General features: G+C 47.9%; 1 protein-coding gene across 2 annotated transcripts in view; it reads left to right on the top strand.

Moving 5' to 3' along the window:
• ece2b (endothelin converting enzyme 2b) overlaps positions 1-23,979 on the top strand; it is a 33,405-nt gene that overhangs the window by 6,243 nt on the left and 3,183 nt on the right. The window contains exons 2-18 of one of the 2 annotated variants that reach the window (XM_026191602.2): positions 9,725-9,811; positions 12,410-12,545; positions 12,992-13,207; positions 13,375-13,499; positions 14,639-14,785; positions 15,015-15,080; positions 15,166-15,354; positions 18,227-18,369; positions 19,358-19,472; positions 20,277-20,387; positions 20,481-20,579; positions 20,843-20,920; positions 21,289-21,392; positions 22,505-22,615; positions 23,002-23,069; positions 23,530-23,720; positions 23,798-23,893. In XM_026191602.2, coding sequence (XP_026047387.2) covers positions 9,725-9,811; positions 12,410-12,545; positions 12,992-13,207; positions 13,375-13,499; positions 14,639-14,785; positions 15,015-15,080; positions 15,166-15,354; positions 18,227-18,369; positions 19,358-19,472; positions 20,277-20,387; positions 20,481-20,579; positions 20,843-20,920; positions 21,289-21,392; positions 22,505-22,615; positions 23,002-23,069; positions 23,530-23,720; positions 23,798-23,893 — 2,082 coding nt within the window. The remainder of the gene's footprint in view (positions 1-9,724; positions 9,812-12,409; positions 12,546-12,991; positions 13,208-13,374; positions 13,500-14,638; positions 14,786-15,014; positions 15,081-15,165; positions 15,355-18,226; positions 18,370-19,357; positions 19,473-20,276; positions 20,388-20,480; positions 20,580-20,842; positions 20,921-21,288; positions 21,393-22,504; positions 22,616-23,001; positions 23,070-23,529; positions 23,721-23,797; positions 23,894-23,979) is intronic. The other variant, XM_026191604.2, reaches the window with a different exon arrangement.

The raw sequence follows: 23,979 nt of genomic DNA, 5'->3' as shown, positions 1-23,979 counted from the left end.
GAGGGTGAGATAGGCTGAGGGTGAGTTAGGCTGAGGGTGAGTTAGTTTGGCCCGGGGTGAGTTAGGCTCAGGGTGAGATAGGCTGAGGGTGAGTTAGGCTGAGGGTGAGTTAGTTTGGCCCGGGGTGAGTTAGGCTGAGGGTGAGTTAGGCTGAGGGTGAGTTAGGTTGAGGGTGAGTTAGGCTCAGGGTGAGTTAGTCTCAGGGTGAGTTAGTTTGGCCCAGGGTGAGTTAGTTTGGCCCAGGGTGAGTTAGGCTCAGGGTGAGTTAGGCTCAGGGTGAGTTTGGCCCAGGGTGAGTTAGGCTCAGGGTGAGTTTGGCCCAGGGTGAGTTAGGCTCAGGGTGAGTTAGACTGAGGGTGAGTTAGGCTCAGGGTGAGTTAGTTTGGCCCGGGGTGAGTTAGGCTGAGGGTGAGTTAGGTTGAGGGTGAGTTAGGCTCAGGGTGAGTTAGACTGAGGGTGAGTTAGTCTCAGGGTGAGTTAGTTTGGCCCAGGGTGAGTTAGGCTCAGGGTGAGTTAGGCTGAGGGTGAGTTTGGCTCAGGGTGAGTTAGGCTGAGGGTGAGTTAGACTGAGGGTGAGTTAGACTGAGGGTGAGTTAGGCTCAGGGTGAGTTTGGCCCAGGGTGAGTTAGGCTCATGGTGAGTTAGACTGAGGGTGAGTTAGGCTCATGGTGAGTTAGACTGAGGGTGAGTTAGGCTCAGGGTGAGTTTGGCCCAGGGTGAGTTAGGCTGAGGGTGAGTTAGACTGAGGGTGAGTTAGGCTCATGGTGAGTTAGACTGAGGGTGAGTTAGGCTCAGGGTATTACAGCTGAGTATTAGTGCTGTATGTGTGTAACACACATTCTTCACACACGTGTCTGTGAGCCATCATCGGGTCAGGAAGTTCATGTCTTTCCTGCAGAGACACCGAGGACAGCATATCCCCCGCGGTGCTGCTATTGTAGGTCTGAGAGCACCAACGTGACCCGGAGTAATGAACTCGGGATCACCCTGGGCCGTCAGTGAGGCAGCCATGCACACTCACAGACACACCTGCAGCCCAGGTGAGCTGACATGCACGTGTCTGGGCTGTGCTTTGTGATGTGTGTGTAAGTGGGATTATAAGGCTAATTCAGAACAAAATCTCAGTCAGCGACTGTTCGGTGACCCTTAAATCACAGATGGGGTATTTCTCGTTTATTTCGCTCGGGAATTCAGATTACTGTCTGGAAACTTTACCGGGATGGTCGACGATGGCGAGACTTGTTCCTCGGAGGGCGTCACCTTTAAAACCAAAGGGAAACATAAATACAGACAAGTTCATCCATCTGTTGGGAAATCAGGCAAAACGACACTTGCTCAGGTCTTCGTAGTTGTTCCCTGAAGGAAAGCTTGCAGCAGAACTGGAGGTCACGATGAGCGGCTGCTACCTGATGTAAGGGGAATGTTTTCACTCCTTTTCCTGGGATGTTGGTGCAGCGGTCTTCAGGCCTGATTTGTTCTGTTCTCTATTTGTTTTCTTGCCCTTCATCGTAGACGCTGTGACCCAAACTAAGAAGAAGATTGCAGCGTGAAGGTTTCCGTGATTTTCCTGCTCAGCGTCCCGAGCAGCGAGCTGATCCGGGACTACAGGGAGTGCTGACGTCCCCTGCGGTTTTAATCCCGTCTGAGCGAAGCTGCAGTTTTTAAAATGCTGTTTTCTTCTGACTCGGCAGACCTGCTGAAAGTCCCGCTTTAAAGCAGCCGGTGTTATTTCCACGGGAGGGGGTGTTGGCGCCCGCTCCCCTTCAGGAACAGTTTTTTTTCGCCGAGCTCTTCCTGAGCGCCGCTTAAAGGAACGCAAAATCCAATTAGAGAGCCCGTGAAAGGCTCTGCACAGACTCACCGTAATCATGTTTTCTTCACCCATCAGTAATTCAGCGACCGTTGCCGGTTTCTGTGGTTACACTGCGAACACGATTCACGGCACAAACAAAGGCCTGAGTCAGCGTTAAGCTGATAGCTCTGCTTTTACTCCGAAGACGAGGAGTGAAAGTGGCGGAGAATGGGCGTCCCCACCAGGCCGGGAATTCAAACGTCGCTTCTGACACCAGCCAGGTTTTTTTCTTTTTTTTGAAACTTCTGCCAGTGTCTGAACAGATTGGATCAAAGTCCCAGAGTGTGACCTTCACAGGCTCTTTGATGGCCTCTAACAGCTTTGTGAGCTGAGCTTTGATCTGCTGACACTGAGATGTTGCATTGATGTGCTGGTCGACACTGACAAACACTGATGAAGGTTGTCTTAGAACTAGGGCTGCCACAAACGATTATTCTGATAGTCGACTAGTCACCGATTAATTTTGCGATTAGTCACTAATCAGATCATCATCCATTGGACGTAAAACTACAGCTTATTGCACCAGCAGCATCTGCTCTTATATAACTATCATTAGCTTACAGCTTTAAGTCTTTAAGGTGCTAACTAACAATAAAGACAAGATGATAGTTTATTAAAGTTTAATGAAGTTTGCAGATTGTTTCGGTGAAGTTTAATAAACTCCTTGCTATCTAAAATATAACAGGACACCGGAGTAAACTCTCGAGCATCTCACACTTCTGATGATCAGCTGTCTGCTTGATGTTTATTCAGCTGTGTAAAAACTATAACTTTAATCTCAGCCAAACCGATTTACTCAGGAACAAATAAAAGACTGAAAAAAAAAAGCCAAACAATAACATTTGTAAGTTCTCTAAGTGACTCATATATCATGTTTAACCTGAGTAGCGAAAGACGCGATTTGCCGGGAGTCCGTGTCCTCACGGCTCTAGTGAGCCTAGCCCCCGGCTAACTATCGAGCTAGTGGGTAACAGACGTCTCCGAAAACGTCGGAGCGCTTTTGAAAATATGTGGTGTCCTGATAAACTGAGCAGATATTTGAGGTTTACACAGCTACATTCTCGCCTGAAAATATGTTAAACGTTTATTTTGTGACCCAGAAAGAATAATAAGAGTAATATTAAAACTAACTAGCTGCCGCCATTGTTGGAAACTGAGTTGGGCTGCGCTATGAATTCTGGGACACAGCTTCTTCTTCTTCGGGGTTTAACGGCAGCTGGCATCCTTGTACATGCAGTGCTGCCATCTTCTGTTTCAGTCCGTTATTACACTCTTAAATCCTACTACTTATTCCTGCGTCTTTTGTGATCTTACAAAGCTTCAAACGACGCGTCGACTATTAAATCAGTCGTCGACAATTTTGATGGTCGACGTAATCGTGACTAGTCGACTAATCGTGGCAGCCCTACTTAGAACCAACAAAGACTCCAAACATTCCTACACTCGCGCTTTTCCCAGGATTGATGAGAAGCATCGGCGCTGTAACAGCAGAATGTAGGCAGTGTAGCATCAGCCATGCTCTCCTGTGAGGTTTGGAAAGCAACAGCTGCTTAATTTTGCCAAGTTGACCGTTGCACTGCGTCATCAAGATGACGGATGAATGTGCTGCAACACTTAGATGGGTAAAAAGCGTCAAGCTGTCGGGGAGGGCTTTAGCAAAAGGACCGTAATTAAGTTTGTCTTTATTGAAACACTAAAAATTCATTGGTCAGGTTCAGAATAAAGATTAAATACACGTGTGTCACAGTCTGGCAGAGGTAGACTGTATTTGTTGTGAAAACAGGACTCAAATGCAAACCAAAACAATGAAAAACGCCACGTGGATGAACAGAAAACGAGCAGTTTATTAAGGCTGGCAAAATAAATACAAACAAAGGGCATGGGTGAAACTAAACAATAACCGAAACTGGGGGAACTAAAACTAAAACATGAAAAAACCTTAAACCTGGCGTGGATACCTGGGGACGTGAACAGACAGACGACCTGACGAGGAATGACTGAAAACACACGGACCAAATCCACACAGGAGGATATCGAGGGAAATGCAAACAGCTGACACGCACGAACACAACAACGTCACAACGGGAGAGTAAAACTAAACACAGGAACACAGGACCTCTTCAAAATAAAACAGGAAACATAATGAGGGGGTTGGAAACACAAGGGGAAACTACCAAGCAAATGAACTTAGATAAGCTAATGGACGTAAACATAAACCATAAACATCAGAATTAATTAAAACTCAAAACGCTGAGTCAAAAGACCCAGGACCGTGACAACGTCACTAACGCTGACAGAGATGGCCCCGCCCCAGGAATCGAGGGAAACTGAGACGCATCAGCAGCTGAAGCTAAACATCCTTATTGCAGACTTGGATGCAAAAAAAATCTGATTGGCTGTTTTGGTCTCCAATCAGCTCGAAATTATGAAATGCAATATCCCAGAATGCATTTCGTCCAAAACTCTAACGAGGCAGTGGCGGAGGCTGAAGAAAGCATACGTATGCTTTCTTCAGCCTCCGCCACCTCCTCCCCCACCAAGAACTTCGTCTTCAGCCAGCATCGCCTCACTCAAAAGGCGATGGAAAAAGGTGCTTCGACTTTGAATTTTGACTTCCGAAAGACCCTCTGGAAGTCAGGGTTCCACTATATTACTCTTTCTGGGTCACAAAATAAACTTTTAAGATGTTTTCATGTGAGAATGTTTCTGTGTAAACTTCAAATATCTGCTCGATTCATCAGGACATCACATATTTGCACAAGTGCTCTAACGTTTTCGGAGATGCCTGTTACCCAGCATCACCGTGTTTTTTTCTGTGGAACACGACAGCAAATACTAAACACACGAGTCTGCACGATCAGTGCGGACTCCTGAGACCACTGATGCTTTTTACAGGGCGGGTCTCGTTTTTCCAAGACTCTGTCTAGTCTTTATAGCGTAACTACATTTTCCACGTGTACTAACACCTTGTAGAGGATATACAAATTCTATTTTCCAAAAGTAAAAGGACTTTCTACTAGTGTCTTAAGCTGGTAGAGGAGGAGGGATAATCTGGCTCCTCTGTTCCCCCCCTCGGGGAGGACTGATGCATTATGGTTATTCTGTTTGCATCGAGCATGATGCGTATCATCGGGTGGAAAACCAGTCCAGCTGGTTCTTTGTGCACTGATTCCGAGTTCATGGAAAACAAAACAGTATGAAAGACTCAAAGAGTCGCAGCTTCACCTGGAAGGAGACGCTTTGGAGCGCCGGAGTGATGCTAGCTTCCCTGAATTATTCCAGGCAAAGCTGTGGGATTTTGAGAAATGTTCAGATCATGAAGTCCAAACACAACCTCTGAGCCGGCGAGTCTGGATGCTCTGTCTTCTACATTAATGAGAAGAACTTTGACTTCTGTCTGTGAAGGTTCTCAGTCATCCAGGTCATCGTGGTCAAAGGAGCTTGCAAAGAAAAGCGCCTGGACTTCTTCTCGGATGAGAGGTGAAACGTCTTCAAGCAACTTAAAGAAGTCCAGACGCTTTTCTCTGCAAACTTCTGTGAAATCAAAGCGAGTGCTGGATCATCTCTGTAGGTTCCCAGTCATCCCAGTCATGGTCTGAAGTCTGACGTACTTAAAAAAAGAAACACCTGACTTCCTTTAAGTCTGACGTTTCAAAGTTAAGACGTCTCCTGCATGAGGTGAAATCCAGCTACACTTGAGAAGCCCAGAGTCTGTGATGGAGGACGGTGCAGAGCGTGAGCAGAGAGGGCAACGTGTCTGCACCAGAGATCAGATGCTTTTCACAGACTTTTTACAGCAGTTCAGACGATTCACATGAATCCAGATCCTTTCAAGAGTGTCCAAATACTTTTGGGCTCGCTGGTGTCCTCGGGCGTCTGCTTGGTTCTGAGTGATGAGCAGCGATGTACTGGCTACTGTCGCTCTTGGATGTGGAGTTTTTCAGGCCTGTCAGCAGCACCGAGATGAAGCTCATGTTCAGGTGTTTGTACCTCAGGTCATGTGTTTGAGTACGGAGGCTGTGAGGGGACAAAAGAGCAGACTTCACATCCAGAACAGACAGACAGGCGTTATATAAGCTGCAGTGAACTCCATCCGAGCTGAATGGAGATGATTCACTGGCATTATTTAATTACACACACACACACACACACACACACACACACACACACACACACACAATGACATCAACCTCTACAGAGAGATATAACACACACTCCTGTCTCCTGTCTCCTAGCAACCCACTCCCCCCTCTCTCCCCCTCTGTGTGCGTCATCAATTAAAGAGAACAGAGCCGGATGAGAGACACTGACAGAGAGTGAGACAGGGAGAGAGAGAGAGACAGCCCCCGAGTGGGTCCCGAGGAAGGAAACAGTTGGAAACCTTTGGTTTCCTGTAGGACAGCAGGACCGTGAGACCGCGGAGCCTCCGAGGACAGACCGGAAGACGCTCCCACCCTCCGCTGACACTGAGACAGACCCGCTGCCGCGCCTCCTTTGTGACCCGCGGTGGGAGAAATCCATCCTCAGAAGCTGCTGGAGCTCGCCGCTCGCGTGGGGTCGGCTGTTTGAGGTCGACTCGGATAAGTGTCGGTGTGACGCACGTTTCCATGGTTACACTCACTCGGGCTCATGTGCGGGCCCACGCTTGTCTGAAGCCATCACACTCGCCAACATCTAGCTTTTAGGAAAGTCCCTCTTTGTGTTGTTTCTGATTGAACCGTCAAAGGTCAAAGGTCGTATCAGGGGGGGCTGTTCCTTCAGGATACTTACAAAAGTTGCCTTTGATGTAAGCGTAGGCCACGTAAAAGCGTCTGTGTGAAACCACGAGACGTGTGCGACTGCAGGCCTGCACATTCAGGTGCTCTTTAGGCCTCGCACTGAGCGGTTCTGCTGTCGGAGCTTTTGGCGAGCGGGCGGTGGATCCGTCCGAGACACTGAGGAACGCTGCAAGCTCGCACTGCAGTCACAGCGAAGCCCCGCTCGTTAATCTTCCCCTGCTTTCTGCTCCTTGACTCAAACGGGACATCGTTTCAAAATGAACTTCGTGTTTTATTTATTAAGACATGAAACCAGCGGCTGAGTCTATAAAGTCATCAGCAAAGAGTTCACTGAGCTCGGAGATCAGCTGGTGCAGAGCCTCGTTTGGCGTAGACGTCAGTACAGTCAGACTATGAAGGAGTCGCCCTCTACGAGCGCTCCAGTCGGTTGATGCTGAAACAGGACGGTGGCTCTGAGGTGTGTCGGCCCTCGGGGCCCCCACCAACCTGCTCAACATATGCTTCATTGCCCTGAAACATTCCTGTGATTCACAACAGTAAAGACACCCTGTAAAAACATCATATTTCACTGGAGGGTGACGAAAACCAAAGCGCTCAATGAAGTCAAACTACTCAAAAAGGAAAGAGTGCAGTGAAACCTTCAAACTTCAGCCCCCCCAGGGGCGGCCGCGCCCCCGCAGGCCTGAAGGGAAACATTTACTCAGCACAAACAACACGAAGCTCCACTTTGTGGGATTTCTTACAAAGTGCAGGGGGGTGAGGGTGGAGGAGGGGCGAGGGGGGTGAGGGTGGAGGAGGGGCGAGGGGGGCGTCTGCATAGTTTTGGTCAGAGTTCAGATCAGCTGTAAACTGTGGTTCAGACCATCATCATCATCATCCTCACGCCTTCAGCACAGCTTCACTGCTAACACGCTAACAGTTAGCACCGCACACGGTGGTTTCCATGGCGCCCATAAGCAGTATGTGAGCTGGTGTTGTGGTGAAAACGGAGCGCAGCTGTTTGAGTTTATGTCTCTGCCCTGGTCCGGGATCAGCGCTCGCTTCTCCCTGCAGGGTGGAGCGCCGTGCTGTTTGTGCTTCTGCCACACAATGAGCGAGGGGGTGGAGGTGCAGTCGGCGTGGGGGAGGAGGGAGAAGGGGGCCGAGGGTAAACAGAGGAAGTGCAGATTTATTTGATCACAGTTAACTGTCTCCTCATGCTGAGCCCCGCTCTGCTCTCAGTTTACTGCACGAGCTGCACGTTTCTCATATTTATTCATCTGTCGCTGCACAAACACAGAGTCCTTCGCAGGGACAGTCCACGCTCATCGCCAACGCCAGTCTGTGATGGTCTGAGAGCCGAGGACAGCAGCTGCCCGGCGGTGCTGGCTCTGCTTCGTCCTGTTTCTGGGTTCACGCTCCTCCACCTGGCTCCTTCTCCGTGATGGAGCAGTAGCCTGCACGTGTGGACAACACGTCGAGCTGCTGAGCGTGGATGTTTTAATGAAGGTGGCAGTTATCGGCCATGTCCCTGCGATTCCTCCGGGTTCTCTGATGAGTCTTTGTTTTCATTGAGGACCATTATTCTGAAATTGTTCCATCTCCATTTCAAAATCATCAGCTGTTGTCAGTGCTGCTACGCCTGCGGCCTGTTTTGGCCTCCACACCAACACCTTTGAGACACTTCAACATGAGCTGATATTTATTTGTGCAGCCCGACTCCTGACAGGCTCATGTAAACGCCACCAGATTTCGCCAGCTTCCAGTTTGGATTCAGGAGACAGACACTATCTCTACTTTCAAGATTAGGCTTCAAACTTTCCTTTTTGCTAAAGCATATAGTTAGGGCTGGACCAGGTGACCCTGAATCCTCCCTTAGTTATGCTGCAATAGACGTAGGCTGCCGGGGGATTCCCATGATGCACTGGGTGTTTCTTCTTCACTCACTATGTGTTAACAGACCTCTCTGCATTTAATTATCTCTGTCTCTGTTCCACAGCATGTCTTTATCCTGTCTTCCTTCTCTCACCCCAACCAATCACAGCTGATGGCCCCGCCCCTCCCTGAGCCTGGTTCTGCCGGAGGTTTCTTCCTGTTAAAAGGGAGTTTTTCCTTCCCACTGTTGCCAAAGTGCTGCTCATAGGGGGTCATATGATTGTTGGGTTTTTCTCTGTATCTATGAAGCGCCTTGAGGCGACTTTTGTTGTGATTTGGCGCTATATAAATAAAATTGAATTGAATCAAAGCCCACTGATCAATAACCATGAGTCCCATTCACAGAGAGTTGGGGAAAGGCTGCAATCACAGCATTTGGTGACAGATGTACCCTTAGGCCCCCTCCTCGATTCAGAGATGGTCTTTCCCTCCTTTCACTCAGTGCTGCTGGTTTCAGGGCGAACAGATGAGCAGAATCAGCCTTTTGGGATTCATGTCTGTGAAGGTTCTCGGTCATCCAGGTCATCGTAGTCAAAGGAGATCGAAGCTTCTTCAGTTCAGGACTGAAGAAGCTTCTCGGATGAGAGGCGAAACGTCTTCAAGCAACTTAAAGAAGTCCAGACGCTTTTCTTTAAAAGCTCCTTTGACTTTTGGGATTTCCTTACCTGGATGATTGAGCGTGCATCAGGACATCAGCTGTTTTTGTTCAGATTAAGTCAAATAAATCAGCCTTTTAGTGATCTTAGTGTAGAAACTGAGTTTACCTGTGGGTGTAGCGTGGACACGCGTGTGATTCACTGAGTCCCACCTGTTTTCTGTGTGTGCACCTGTTGGTTCAACAGGTTCCTCTTACATTTGTAATGAAAGCCATCCTTGAAACCCAAAGACAGGCTCCAGCGACAAACGTGTTCGTCACAGTTATCCTCGGTTCACGTCTGTGTGCAGCGTGACTGCAGGTCAGCTGTAACCCCACCCTGTCAGACCCAGCAGTGCTTCCTACGTCGATGCTGCAGCTGAGCCAGGCTGAGAGGCTCTGTTTTAATAAAGGTTGATGATCATTTGGCAGCGTTTCCAGAAGCTCTGCTCTGTGTTTCCGCCCCGCAGATTCAATTTTCTCGGCTGTTTTTCTTATGTATGCGTCAGGGTGCACGTCTCTGACTGCCTGCCTCTCTCTCCACAGATGTCCAGCTATAAGCGAGCAACCCTGGAGGAGGAGGAGGTGTCCGACGTGCCGGCTGAGGCGGCCTCGTCTCCTGACAGAGTGGAGGTCAGTGAACGCGGCAAACACGTCACATCTACAGGAAATTCATTTTATTTGTAAAGCTCAGATCGCAGCGTCAGGCGCGTCACGGCGAGGTCGCGACCTCTCAGCCTTACAGAGAGCAGCTCTGAGCGACAGTGGAAACCACTTTAAGCCTTTTAACTGGTCCCAGGTGAAGTCCCAGACCCAGTGGCATCAACCCCCTGCATGCAGGCCTTTGCGGGGTCAGACTGAAAACCCAACAGGGGCCCCGCAGTGTGAGTCCACCACCAACAAAGAGAGGAGCAGCAGGAGGTCTGGAGCTCCGCCACCAAGGCTGCTGGGGAACATTTTGGCAGCGAGGGGAGGACAGAGCGTTCAGACACAAACTTCTGGCCCCACGTCTGCAACCTCTTAATCCATCAGGCCTGTGCTGCACCGCGCAGGCTTCCAGTTACGTCACAGCGCAACCACGCACTAAACAAGCAGGATGTCTGAAATCACAGAACTGTTCAGGAGAACTGCTGCAAACATGAAAACCCAGCGTCTCAGACGAAAGCTGAGTATCAGTGTGAAGCAGCTCTCAGGCAGCTCTGTGACGTTCTCCAGGAACGGTTCTCCAGGAACGGTTCTCCAGGAACGGTTCTCCAGGCTTCCTGAAGGACATTCAAAGCTGTTCTTTGCATGTTTCTGCGTTTGTTCTGTGCTCTGTCAGGATGATCCCACACGGCTTCAGTGGTGCTGAGGTCCACCATCATGTGCTGGGCAGCATTTCCATCACCATGAAGCTGGTCCTCTGCTAACCAGACACAGCCCAGGCTCATCTGCTGAGGTCACACAGGTCAGAGTTCATGTTGCTGTGAAAATGGTCAGGCACGAGGACGGGACTGCGAATGAGTGAAAAACATCTGACGAGTACTTTTTCAGCGAGCCAGAGAAGAACCTACAGGAGAGTCTGACTACTGGCAAGCAAACGATTCAAGACTTCTGCACACGCTGAGCACTTATAAATCAGTTTAAAATGAGGATGTGTTAGAAGGTGGAGACGGTGCGGCCTCATCGTCCGTCACTATCAGGACCTTAATTACTGTGGATGTGAATTTATTTTCGGCTGACATTTCGTCGTCATTACACTGTTTCAGCGCTCCTGGCTCTGATAGCTCTCTGATATTGAATGAGAAGAAATCGTGCTGCTCCACAGCCATGCTTCACGGGCCAGTTTGCTGACACTCTTGCCGCCTTTCTTTCTGGCACTGTTAGCAACTTAGGTGTTCTCTTTGACAGCTCCTTTAAGTTTGACAGCAACTATCCTCTGTAGTTAAATCTAGTTTCTACCAACTGCATCAAATCTCCAAGGCCAAGCACTACATACCAGAGAAGGACCTCGAGAAACTTCTGTGACCTCTAGATTAGACGACTGTAATCCCGTTACTTTGGTCTCCGCCCTTCTTATAGATCGCAGCTTGTCCACAACACTGCCGGACGCCTTCTGACTGGAACCACAAGGTTTGCCTCTGTCAGCCCAGTCCTTGCTCACCTGCACTGCCTCCCTGTCAAATACCGAATTGAGTTTGAAATTCTGTGGCTTACCTTTAAAATCATAAACAATACTGCGCCGTGCTACCTCACTGAACTCCCTCCATATACCCCTGGCAGAGCCCTAAGGTCATCAGGACAGTTACTCTCGGTTCAGCCTGGATCCTGGTAAAGACCAGAGGTGCTTTTGCCCGGCAGCCTCGAGCCTCCGGAACAATCTTCCTGCTGTTCGCGCCTCTGACTCCATCTACTCATTTAAATCTCAGTTAGAAACTCACCTGTTTGACTGAGCGTTTTCAGTTCGTTAGTGCACTTCCCCCATGTTTCACCCTCATGTTACTTATCTTCTACTAATGTCCCACTGCATTTACCTTATATTTATGAATACCCTGTAATTTTATCTTCTAAACGAATGTTTTACTTCTTATTTTGTCTGTACCTTTGGTTTTAAATGTGCTATAGAAATAAAGCTGTATTGTATGTAACCAAGAGGTTACACAATAATTAAAAAATAGCAAATAAATCACAGAGTGCATCAAACTATTTGGGGCATGAAACGGGAAACAGACTCTGCGTTTGTGGACATTTGATCTGCAGCCTTGGTTTGTGTCTTGATGCATTCTCAATCATCCAGGTGAGTAATTACACGATGTGAACCAGCCTGAGGTCAGGCTGACCTGCTCCGTGTGCTCGAGCAGCCGCTAGGACACGCTGCAGCTCTCTGATTACTGTGCTGCGCTTCCACAGCAGCACAAAGAAAACACTTTCAGTACTTGAAGCTTCTGAAGTTGAAGGTGCTGAAGTGAACTTCATAGCAGCTCCAGTACGATCCTACAGGTGGCGTCGCTCATCCCTGTGTCCACATACATCCATGTATAATCCCAGTAAATGGTAAACAGACTTTTTCCTGATGCGTGCATTGCATTGTGGGACATTATCCCGACACTGTGACATGCACACCTTGTGGTCAGCGCTCTAACTTCACCACAGCTCATCGAGATTTGAAGACAGTTTTCCTAAATGTGGATTTGAGCTTAAATATGACCATTACCTGGATCATGGATGGATGACACCGTCTTTGTTTCTCAGGTGGGCTTCAGGAAGGGTGGTGTGGACATCCTGGGGAGGAGGACTCAGCTGGAGGTCCTGCTCTCAGTCCTGCTGCTGGCCGCCCTCCTGGCTCTACTGGCCTGCCTGGTGGTCCTGGGACTCGGCTTCAGCTCAGGTGATGGATCCCTCCTTCACTCCTCTACCTCCTTTTTCCTATAGTTCTTGCCTCCTTTCCTTCCCTCTTTCGGTGACCGTCTCTTTCGGTTCTTGCTTCCTTGGTGTTGGCTTCTGTTGCTGCTCCTCCTTAACCTTCACACCTTTGCCTTTCCATCTCTACGTCCTCCTTTCCTTCCCGATGCCCTTCTGTCCACCTCAGCCTTTCCTTTTTTCCTGTCTCCGCCTTTCCTCTCTTTCCTCCTCACCCGCGTTATGGATCGTCCCCATGCCTCCTCCTTTCTTTTGTTTCTTTGTCTCCATCTCTTTGCTTTTCCATTCTCCTTCCTTTCTGTATCTTTATCTTTTCTGCCTCCATAATAACCTTCATGACGTCCTCCCGTCCTCTCATAATTACAACTCTTTTCTTTGACCTTGACTTTTTTTCTCACCCATGATGCTCTGCAGACAGTGGGCGTGGCCTGTGCCTGTCGGAGGCCTGTGTCACTGTGGCCAGTCAGATCGTGGAGGCGATGGACCGCAGCGCCGACCCCTGCCAGGACTTCTACCAGTTTGCCTGCGGAGGCTGGATGAGGAAGAACCCACTGCCTGACGGACGCTCGCGCTGGTCCACCTTCAACAGCATCTGGGAGCAGAACCAGGCGCTGCTCAAACACCTGCTGGGTACGCCGGCGGGCGGAGAGATGCGTGCAGAGATCATTAACTAGCTAATGGTCTCGCTGCTGGCTTCACCCTGTTAACACTGTGAAACTTTACTGTTAAAGACGAGCACACGGCCAGCTTTCTAAACGCGGACTTTTTAGTTTACAAAGTTTGTTTTCGTTCTTTAGAGAACGGGACGTTTAACGGCAGCAGCGAAGCAGAGAGGAAGACTCAGTCCTACTACCTGTCCTGCCTCAACACCCAGAGGATCGAAGAGCTCGGAGCTCAGCCTCTCATAGACCTCATCACCAAGGTACAGCCGGTCACCATGGCAACCGCATCACTCAGGCAAATTTGCTCCAAGTGTTTAAGGTTGGAGACAGAAGTGAGTTTGGAGGGTTTTTGTCCTGCAGAATGAAACGCAGGAGAAACGAGAGACTAACGAGGAAACATTATTGTTTTCATCTCTTTACTGTAAAATGACCCTCAGGATCTTTGTGGTTGGTGGTGAAAATCCTTTTTCATTCATACAATACTGAGGATATTTTGTATGTTATCATAACAAATTACCACAACGGTTTAATTTTGTGTTGTGACCACAGTCAAGCTGCTTAATCAAATGATCCCAAAGTAAAGGACGTGGAGCGAAGTCCACACTCGGGAACGTTGTTGTTCCATTTATTGCACATTCATCGTTGTAGCTCAGAAGCTTCCCAAATCAAAACAAAGCACAGAAATCTGCACGATTCAACACAAAGTAAAAGCAAACGTGTTATTCCATCGAAACTTCATGAACACTATAAACATGATTGTTGGACCAATCAGCGTGTTCTCGCTCTGCTACGACTTCAAACTTCCTGTTTGATCAGTTACAATAAAATTTATTATTATAAAATAATAGAACTGCAGGTATTACAGTAGTTTCACCTGGACCCTTTATCACAGGACTGTAGCAGCATCTTTGTGTTAAACTTTGTAATATTTGTTTAAAATCTGTAGTTGGTTTTATTCCAGTTTTTTTTTTAAATCATTTCTTTTAAGCTTTTATTTTGAAGTAATCCTGTGCTTCCTTCCTGTGGGATGTTTCCTAATTGGAGTAAAATGAATCCTGGATGGAAACTTTATATGTAGCAAAATCAATAATAAAGTATCATCAGCGTACAGGGTTAGGATTCAGTCTGTAAACACACGGAAGTGATAACGTCAGTGTTACGTTTTATTTATACGCTTTCATTTGTTTTTCCACTGTCACCGAGTCCAGCTCAAAGAGGGAGCACCTGATAGTTGGGTTTCCTTTGCTGTCATCACTTTATCATCTACAGCACGTGGAACTTTAGGTTTGCCATCACTATACTTACAGGAAATGGGATTTTGGATGACAGTGTTCTGTTTAGCATCCGTGGATTTCCACGTTTCTGCTTTGTTATTCCAGTAAATGTGAACTGTGTGCAGATTGGAGGCTGGAACATGACGGGCCCCTGGGACAAAGACAACTTCATGGATGTTCTGAAGGTGGTCTCCGGTCCGTACCGAGGTCAGCCGTTCTTCAGCGTCGGAGTCAGCGCCGATCCCAAAAACTCCAACAGCAACGTCATTCAGGTGAAGCAGAAACACCTGGTGACACATTCAGCCGATGAGCCACTGAATGAACATCTGTCTCAGTTTCCTCTTTAACTTAAACTATTTCATACTATTTCATACTAGAATACTTATGCTTCAAGCTTCTGCAGACGTGTTTGCTTTTTGTATTTGTCTGCGACAGCAGAAAGAGAAGCTTTCAAATGACTTCTGTGCTGTCACAGAGTCACCGTGTCGATCTCTTCTGCAGGTGGACCAATCAGGGCTCTTTCTGCCATCCAGGGACTATTACCTTAACAAGACAGCCAATGAGAAGGTAAGAATGCCTGGAGCGGTGTACCTCTTCCAGTGACATGCTGACTTTATTGAAGCTTAAATAGAATAAACCTGACTTCTTCCAGGTGTTGGTGGCGTACCTGGACTACATGGTGGAGCTGGGGATGCTGCTGGGGGGCGAGAGGAGCTCCACTCAGGCTCAGATGCAGCAGATTATGGACTTTGAGACAGGGCTTGCCAACATCACCGTCCCACAGGACCAGCGGCGAGACGAAGAGAAGATCTACCACAAGGTCACCATCGCGGAGCTGCAGGTGAGGCTGGCGTCCTGATTGGTTTCTGTGTCTGGTTACATCACAGGCCACTGTTACTGAAGGAACCTAGTGATGTTTGGCAAACATCTGAAAGACGTGAGGGTTCAGAGCCTCTCCTCCCACATTCTAGGTTGTTTCCTCTGAGGCTGGACAGGAAGTGAATCTTCACCTGTGTCCATCTGGCTCGTCACCGTTTCTGTTTTGAGCCGAGAGCTGTCGTCGTTTGAGTCACGAGGTCTGAGTCTACGTAGAGTCACAGATGTGAACGGAGGCTTCACTTTGTATTGTGTTTGATTCGCTGTCATGTTGTGAAACGGCGTCACATGTGCAGAATTCACTGTCAGAAAAATGTTTGCTGGAAATATTCAAAAAGTCACCGAAAGTCAAAGAGCTTCAGAGACGCGTCGAGCAGACGCAGCCTGACAGAATCAACATGAAAGCAGTTGGACAAAAGGTCAGAGGTCACGGGTGGTGGCTGTCAGGGGTGATGGAGACAAACGGACGGCCAATGTTCATCGGTCTTTATCAGCGTGACGCTTGTGTGCGTCCTCTTTCCTGCTGCTAACTGGGTTTGGGTTCATTTCTCTGATCTCAGGTCAGATTACAGCGTTTGTTCTGCAGCGCTCAGACCGTGCGTTTGTGTTTTCTCCTCGCGTTCCTCTGACGCGTCCTCCTGCCATCTTCGCGGTGGCCACAGTAATTCAGCAGATGTGTTTCATCGTCGGCGTTGTGGCTCTGATGTCGTGGCGGCGCAGCCTGTCTGCTGCAGCTCTCTGTCCTCCAGGGCTGCAGATGCTTCAGGGGTCCCCATGGCTACCGTTGCCATGAGTCGTTGCTATGTGACTGCACCTCTGAGAGAGGGAGGGAGGTTAGATAACAGGTTATTATATAAACATGGTTGATGTGAAGATGGAGGAGACCTCAGCAGTCTGGACTCTTCCTCCTCACATTCATTTTAATTCTTTTATTTATTGTTTCAGATGCTTTGATTTTGCTTATTGAAGCATCTAAATTTATATTTTTTGCACATTTTTTAATAGTTCTGTGAAAATGAGACTCCCGAGAAGCTGATATATTTCCTGCAGAACAAAAGAACAAACTCTGCAGGCTGTACAGTACTGTGCAAAAGTCTTGAGTCAATGTAAATAGGCAGAGTGATTTATTGAAACATGAAATATAGCACATGAGACAAAAACAGAGTTTGTGCATTTCTAATGAGCTGAAACTGAACGTTTGGTGTGAGCAGCTCTCTGTGACCATCTTCAGTTCTCCAGGTTTCTTCTTTGGATGTTTCTGCCTTCTGTTCCCTGTCAGGATGAGCCCACACTGCTTCAGTGATGCTGAGGTCCGGCTCTGGGCAGGCCCATCCCTGACCCACAGAAATGAAGCTGCAGCCAATCAGAAGCTTTCCTGTATTCGTGATGGCACTTTTCTCAGTTCATAAGTCATTGTTTTTAACAAAGATCTCCAACACCACCGACTGACACGCAGCCCAAACCACGACTGAGCCTCCTCCGTGTTTCACAGACTCTGTGTACTCAGTGAGTGTGCACAGGCCTGGCTGCTGCGTGTAGGTAACACAGGAAAGAAGGTGAAACTGCTGATTTGTGATCTGTTTATGTCAGAGATGCATCCGTGTTCCACCCATACATTGCAGTATTGTGGGGGTCTAGAGGCCCACTGCTCTGCTGTAGCAGGGTGAAAGGCGGGGTACACCTGGCCCCGTCCTCAGCCCGTTGCACAGTAACGCAGACGCAGAAACCTGTTGGTGTCCACGCCTACGGCCAGTGTGGGAATGTCACGTAGCCTCACACAGGACGGACAAACCCAATGACCTCAGCCGGCTGGTGGATTCAGACCCTGGACCCTGTTGCTGTGAGGACCGCTGCTCCGCTGTACACAACCCTATGGTGAAGTCATGTTGTTTAGGGCTGTGGAAACTTTACATGGGCTTTGCTGATCGGAGAGCAAAACGTGTCAAAGCTGTGAGCTGCTGCTTTCTGTGCCATTGTCTTAAAAAAGCCTCCACTCATTCACTGTGGTGTGTTTCCTCCCCGCAGAGTCTCCACACTTCAGTTTTTGACTTTCTGACTGTTTGAAGCTGAAGCAAAGCAGACAGCAGGGATTAGCTTTCCATCTCTGCATCTCCCCCCCGGGTGGTGCAGTCTGCTCCCACACTGAGGATTACTGCTGACAGGCAGGCAGCCCTGTTAAAAGCCCCACTGCTCTTTCTCACAGACAAACAGGAGCTGCTAAGTTTGAGATGCGCATGAAGTCAGAGCCACTTTGCCTGTTCGCGAGTCAGTATTTGTGGAACGTGACTCCAAATTATTTGTGCAAAATTCGCCTGTTTTTCATACCGCAAATTTAAAATATTCGCTAATTTTTTAGATTTTATTTTTGCGACTAAGTAGTAAGTTGTAAATCGAAATGGTATTGTTTGGGGTGTTTGGGGTGGTAGCTTGGGTTATACCTGGTCTCTAACCCCGGCAAACACAGAGGGCTCGAGTGTAAGGCCTTTATATGCAGAGCAAACTGACAGTGTATCTACACCGTGTGCAAGCAATCACACATGTGTACATACGTGTGAATGCAGATGTGCCTGCTGGTCTGTCAGACTCTTTAAACACACTCTGATGTCTCTGCTCGCTCTTCGTGGTTATGTTTTTTTATTCTTTCTGGACGTTAGCGTCTCCTCTGGGATTCTCTGTTTTACTTCCCTCCTTTGTTCTTTTCCCAACACTGTTATCCTCCTGACTGGCTTCACCTCCTTGTCCTTCTTCAGATGCTCCTTTGTCTCATTTTCCCCGTTGATTGGTTCATTGCTGGGGTCAGTTTTATTGTGATGTGATGTGTGTCTCTGCCTTTCCAGCTGCTGGCTCCAGCCATCGACTGGTTGGACTACTTGTCGTCCTCTCTGTCTCCTCTGGAGCTAAACGACACCGAACCTGTCGTCCTGTATGCCAAAGAGTACCTGCAGCAGGTGTCGGAGCTCATCAACAAGACAGACCGCAGGTCAGCCGCTATCCACTGCCCCACCCCCACAGCGGTAACACACAGGTCTTATTGACATGAATTGTCAGACTGTGCTGCTCTCATGAATGAAGTGCAGGTTTGAGCAGCTCCGTGACTCTCACTCAGAGTGAGACTCACAGACACAATTAATCATTAACCAGCCAAATTTTTGTCAGGTAAATGCATTAAAAACCTTCACCGTCTAAAGCTTAAATAGGTGAACAACAAAACAGTAGTTAAGTTGTGTGAAGTATACCCACCGCTGTGAAGCCGGACATTTGAGCACAGGTGTCTGTGGGGACTGACCCACTGCTGCAGCCTGAGAAGTGAGAGGGTTAACTTAAGAAATATGCACAGATAAAAAAGCCAAATCACACTCCAGCTAAAGATGCGGAGCTTAGTAACTGTGAAACAGAAACTAGGATGAGTACGATTTCTAAAGGAATAACTTCTCGAGTTCATTTTTAAAGAATGAACATCAAAAAATAATCAAACACTTATGTCTGTGTTTACGTGCATCTGGTAACACTCCTGTCAGCCCAAACACTATAAGCAGAACAACACTGACTGCTGAGTTCTGAAAGTTCTAAATTAAACCTGTACAAACTTCTTATTCACCAACATGTCCCACAGTGACGTAGTCCCTGGCATCCATCCTTCCCTGCTTGCTCTGCCCTGCTTGCTCTGCCCTGCTTGCCCTGCCCTGCTTATCCTACCTCTGCTTGCCCTGCCCTGCTTATCCTACCTCTGCTTGCCCTGCCCTGCTTATCCTACCTCTGCTTCCCTGCCCTGCTTATCCTACCTCTGCTTGCCCTGCCCTGCTTGCTCTTCCCCTGCTTCCCTGCCCTACCCCTGCTTGCCCTTCCCTGTTTGCCCTACCCCTGCTTCTCATGCCCTGCTTGCCCAGCCCTGCCCTGCTTGCTCTGCTCTTGCCCTGCTTATTAAATCTGCCTGGTTGGTGTGTAATGAGAAGTGTGTGTGTCTCCAGTCTGCTGAACAACTACATGATGTGGACATTGGTTCAGAAGAGTGTCGCCAGTCTGGACCAACGCTTCGAGAATGCTCAGGACAAACTGCTGGAGAGTCTTTATGGGACCAAGAAGGTACAGAAGCTTGAAATACTACTGCCACTGCTGCTGATACACTCATTAGTGTTACTACTGCTGCAACTGGTAATCCTGCTAATGGACCAATGTGTGTTTGGGTTATTGTGTTTCTGACTGGGACTAACGCTTTCTTTTTCAACTCCTTAAACTGATGGTGCATTCAGCTGGTGTCAGAATAACTGGAGTTGTAAGTTGTAATATGGTGTTTGGGTTCCAACCAGTCGGTGCCCTTCAAGTAGAGTGACCTCAGTTAGCTAGAATATTGTTTATTTCAAGGAATGCTTAAAACAACCCGGAAACAGCGATCAGTGTGTTGTTTAAACATTCTGACATTCTGATAAAATACTGTGCATCGTGTTTAAAATTCATGTTGTTTTAATAACAACTTAGACACACACGAACACAATAAACTCAGAGCTGGTCTGATCATTACTAAGGTCATGTCTGAAACCATTCACTCATCCTGTGGGATACAGTTTTGTTTGTTTTTTTACAGTTTTTTTACTCACTGTTTTTTACTGGAAAGTACTTGGTCAGCCATGTTGTTTTTAAAGTACTCTATAAATAAAGTTGGATTGAATTGGTTAGCTCACGCTTAGTTTCATGTGTTATGCCAAGGAAGGAAGTGATACCTTAGTTAGAGCCAACTGGTTCAATCATTCAGGACTGGTTTCAACAAGCAGCTGCTTCTTTATGCTAATACCAATCTGTAGCAGGTTAACTGCTTCTAACTGGTTGTAGACTCACCTGCTCTGGTCTAACTGGGCCTAGGAGTTTGTAACTGCATGTGTTTTATCGTAGTCCTGTACGCCGCGCTGGCAGACCTGCATTGGGAACACTGACGACACCCTGGGCTTTGCGCTGGGAGCGCTGTTCGTCAAGGCAACTTTTGACAAACAAAGCAAAGAGATTGTGAGTCACTGAGCCGGCCCTGCCTTCGGAAACTTCGTCATGAGGTCAGATTGAGGTCTGGTTAGTTTGAGCTCACTCGCTCATCTCTTACAGGCTGAAAAGATGATCAACGCCATCCGGTCAGCGTTCAAAGAAGCGCTAGACCAACTCAGCTGGATGGACGACCAGACGAGACAGGCTGCAAAGGACAAGGTCCACACAGACACACAAACACAGCGCATACGCAACTTAAAGTTTGTACCCTTGGGGTTTTGAAATGTAGGAGACAGAAAATGTTGGTGGTGGTTAGGTTTACAGACGGGTTAGGCTACCTTAGTTGAGCTTAAAGTGCCCGGTATCCCATAATATAACAGTTTCACTGTAAATAATATCAACAGCACCAGGAAAAGAGGCAGAAAAAGGCTGATAACTAGGAAAAGGGTTAAAGACTGATTTGTCTGTGTGCTCCTCGTTAGGCAGATGCAATCTATGACATGATCGGCTTCCCAGAATTCATCCTGGACTCCAAGGAGTTGGACGATGTTTATGACGGGGTGAGTGAACACTGCTAAACATCGCTCGGTCCTCTGCAAACCAACCGAAGTAAGTGATGGTGGCTATCCCGCCCTGGCTCCCAGAGAGCCAATCAACAGCCAGACCAGGAAACACGAGACGTCACAGGGCTTTGAAGTGGCAGCACCAAGAAGTGCTCCAAGAAAGACGACTGGTGGTAATCAGTCGTCTGCACAGCACACACTGAGGGAACACTGTGAAAGCCGTCCTAAATCCGATTTAGGACATTTGCAATTAAATGTTTCCTGCAGACTCTGAATGTCAGACTCTAGATTCACGTTTGGGTGGTGCTGTGCTGCCCCCTGCTGTTCAACTTAATGTAATCTAACAGCTTGGTTCTGTATTTCAGTATGAAGTGTCAGATGACAGCTTCTTCCAGAACATGTTGAACTTCTACAACTTCTCCTCTCGAGTGATGGCCGACCAGCTGAGGAAGACTCCCAACAAAGACCAGTAATGCACACGTGCATCAGTGCACACAGAGGTCACTAATACACGCCGACATCAGGAGGCGCAGCTACACAAATATACAGGCGCACACGTCCTCAGGGGTCGTACTCACAGTGTAACGCAGTGTAACCATCAGTTTACATTATTTATATTATTTATTTTTTATATTATTTTACCAATTTAAACCTACACATCAAAGACTTTTAGTTAACAAAATGACAGGACAAGAGCTCGCATTAAAAACAGGGGCTGATGGAGGATTTTCACTATTTTATTTATGAGCTCAGAGGTAACTGTGCGCTCAGTCTGTGGAGCTGATTATGAGACTTAAGTCACAGTTTAGTTTCTCATGTGCAGGTTTGGGAAAATGAATTGGCCGGCCCCGGTAAAGGTCAGAGGTCAGGTCTCAGAGAGAGCACACCTGTGGTTTAAACCTGACTTATTTGTAATGTGAGGTTTTAAACTGAAACAAATGCATTTCTCCCGTCGGAGTCTCGTATGAATGGTGTTACAGGAGCGCTGAAGATAAACATGAGGTTTCCCGGTCAGGGACAGTCCTCCAGGTGACACCGAGCTGACTCTGACTGGTACTGAACTACGCTGATGCTTCCGTCAATGTGTTAAACCGCGGCTGTAGGCGGGCTGTGTAAAATACCAGCTTATTCAGTATATTTGTATCATCTGTGTTTGGTACAATTCGTCGTTGATGACGAGATATCCCAGGACCAAACAGGATCGATGTACATGAGGCTGACATTGCTCCTGTTGGCGCTGATTTTTGCAAAGGGGAGAAGTTATCTTTGTAGTTGAGCGCAGAGCTAATCCTGTCATCAGATGGACTGATCATAAGGCCCACACTGTTTTGAGCATATGTGCAGAGTCGTAGTGGTTTTTATAGATCTACCAACAGATTAGCTGGTGTTTGTGCTGGAAGAGCAGCTCTGGTTCACATCACAGCTGGTCAGTAACTCGTCTTTGCTGACACTTTGCAAATACGATCCCTGAACATTTATACGGTATGGCTGGACCGCAGATTAACTCCTCTCCCTCCCCTTCCTTTCTCTCTTCCTCTCCTCCTCCTCCCAATCCTTTCCTTGTTTCCTGTCCTCCTCCAGATGGAGTATGACTCCTCCTACAGTTAATGCCTACTACATGCCCACTAAGAACGGCATCGTCTTCCCTGCTGGGATCCTGCAAGCTCCCTTCTACGCCCACGACCACCCCAAGTCTGTTTACCTCAGTATCTACCTGTCCATGCGTCTGCCTGTCTGTCTTTACATGTTCTTTTCTTCAGCTTTCACACTCTTCAGGATGCTGTTTGCTCTTATTGTTGTTGTAATGAGCTCTGCTGACTGTAGGGGGCGCTGGCAGGACTTTAGACTTTCAGTTTGTGGGTGTGGCTTAAATCATCACTGAGTTTGGGCATAAAGTTCTGATTAAGTGCTGATCCGGTCATCCGCACCATGTGTGTGTGTGTACTGTAAATATATAAAAATACTAATTATAAACTTTATAAAACGTGTTTTTTATAAAGAGCTTCCAGACCAATCGCAGCTGTTTCTGGACTCGGTGTGTGGGTAACGTTTTGACTGCTGTGTGTTTGTGTTTTCAGGGCACTGAACTTTGGTGGCATTGGGGTGGTGATGGGCCACGAGCTCACGCATGCCTTTGATGATCAGGGTGAGTTTCACTCCAGGTCATATTTGATTCACTGCACTCAGTGTGGGCGTGGCCTGTGTTTATTCTGAATTGGGGTGATTATTAACGGACGGCTGCAGTCCTGGCGGCCGACTGTCGTTCCTGTTGTGCGGCTTTGAAGTCTGATTGAAGTCGGCTGCCCGGGGCGCACATGCAGCTGACGTGTTGTGATGTAAATTCAGATTTGTCCACGTGGTCTTAAAAACAGGCAGGCGTGGGGGCGGACCCTCAGTAATTCCATAATTTACCTCAAAATGAACTAAACAAGCCTAATGAGCTGGAACTAAATCATGTTTAACGGGAGCTTAAAACAGGCTCAGGCTCCAAACTGCCACAAAAACAGGAGCATGAAACATTAAACAATTGGAGAACCACAGATGGTAATCCTGATTACCTCAGGAAAGTACCAACACAGCTGCAATGTGGTCCTTGTGTCCATCAGGTCGTGAGTATGATAAAGAAGGAAACTTGAGGCCATGGTGGCAGAACTCGTCCGTGGAGGCGTTTCGCCAGCGGACCGAGTGTATGGTGGATCAGTACGGCCGCTACACCGTCAACGGAGAACACATCAACGGAAAACAGACACTCGGAGAAAACATCGCCGACAATGGGGGGCTAAAGGCCGCGTATCACGTGAGTAGGAACACAAACCGCTGCAGCAACAGGTCAACACCTCCCACTAACCCGCGTGTTGATGTTTTCCTCCTAAGGCCTATCGGTCATGGATCCAGGGAAACGGAGATGAGAAAAGACTTCCTGCTGTCAACCTGACCAATGACCAGCTTTTCTTCGTTGGATTTGCCCAGGTGAGACGCTGCAGACAAACAACGAAGCTCAGCTATTTGCTTTTTTCAGTTACAGATCTAGACCGCCAAACCTAAATGGGATTAGT

This window comes from Astatotilapia calliptera, chromosome 14, assembly GCF_964374335.1.
Source record: "Astatotilapia calliptera chromosome 14, fAstCal68.1, whole genome shotgun sequence".
NCBI lineage: Eukaryota > Metazoa > Chordata > Actinopteri > Cichliformes > Cichlidae > Astatotilapia > Astatotilapia calliptera.
The sequence above is the reverse complement of the archived record's forward strand: the minus strand, read 5'-3'. Positions and strand labels throughout refer to the sequence as shown.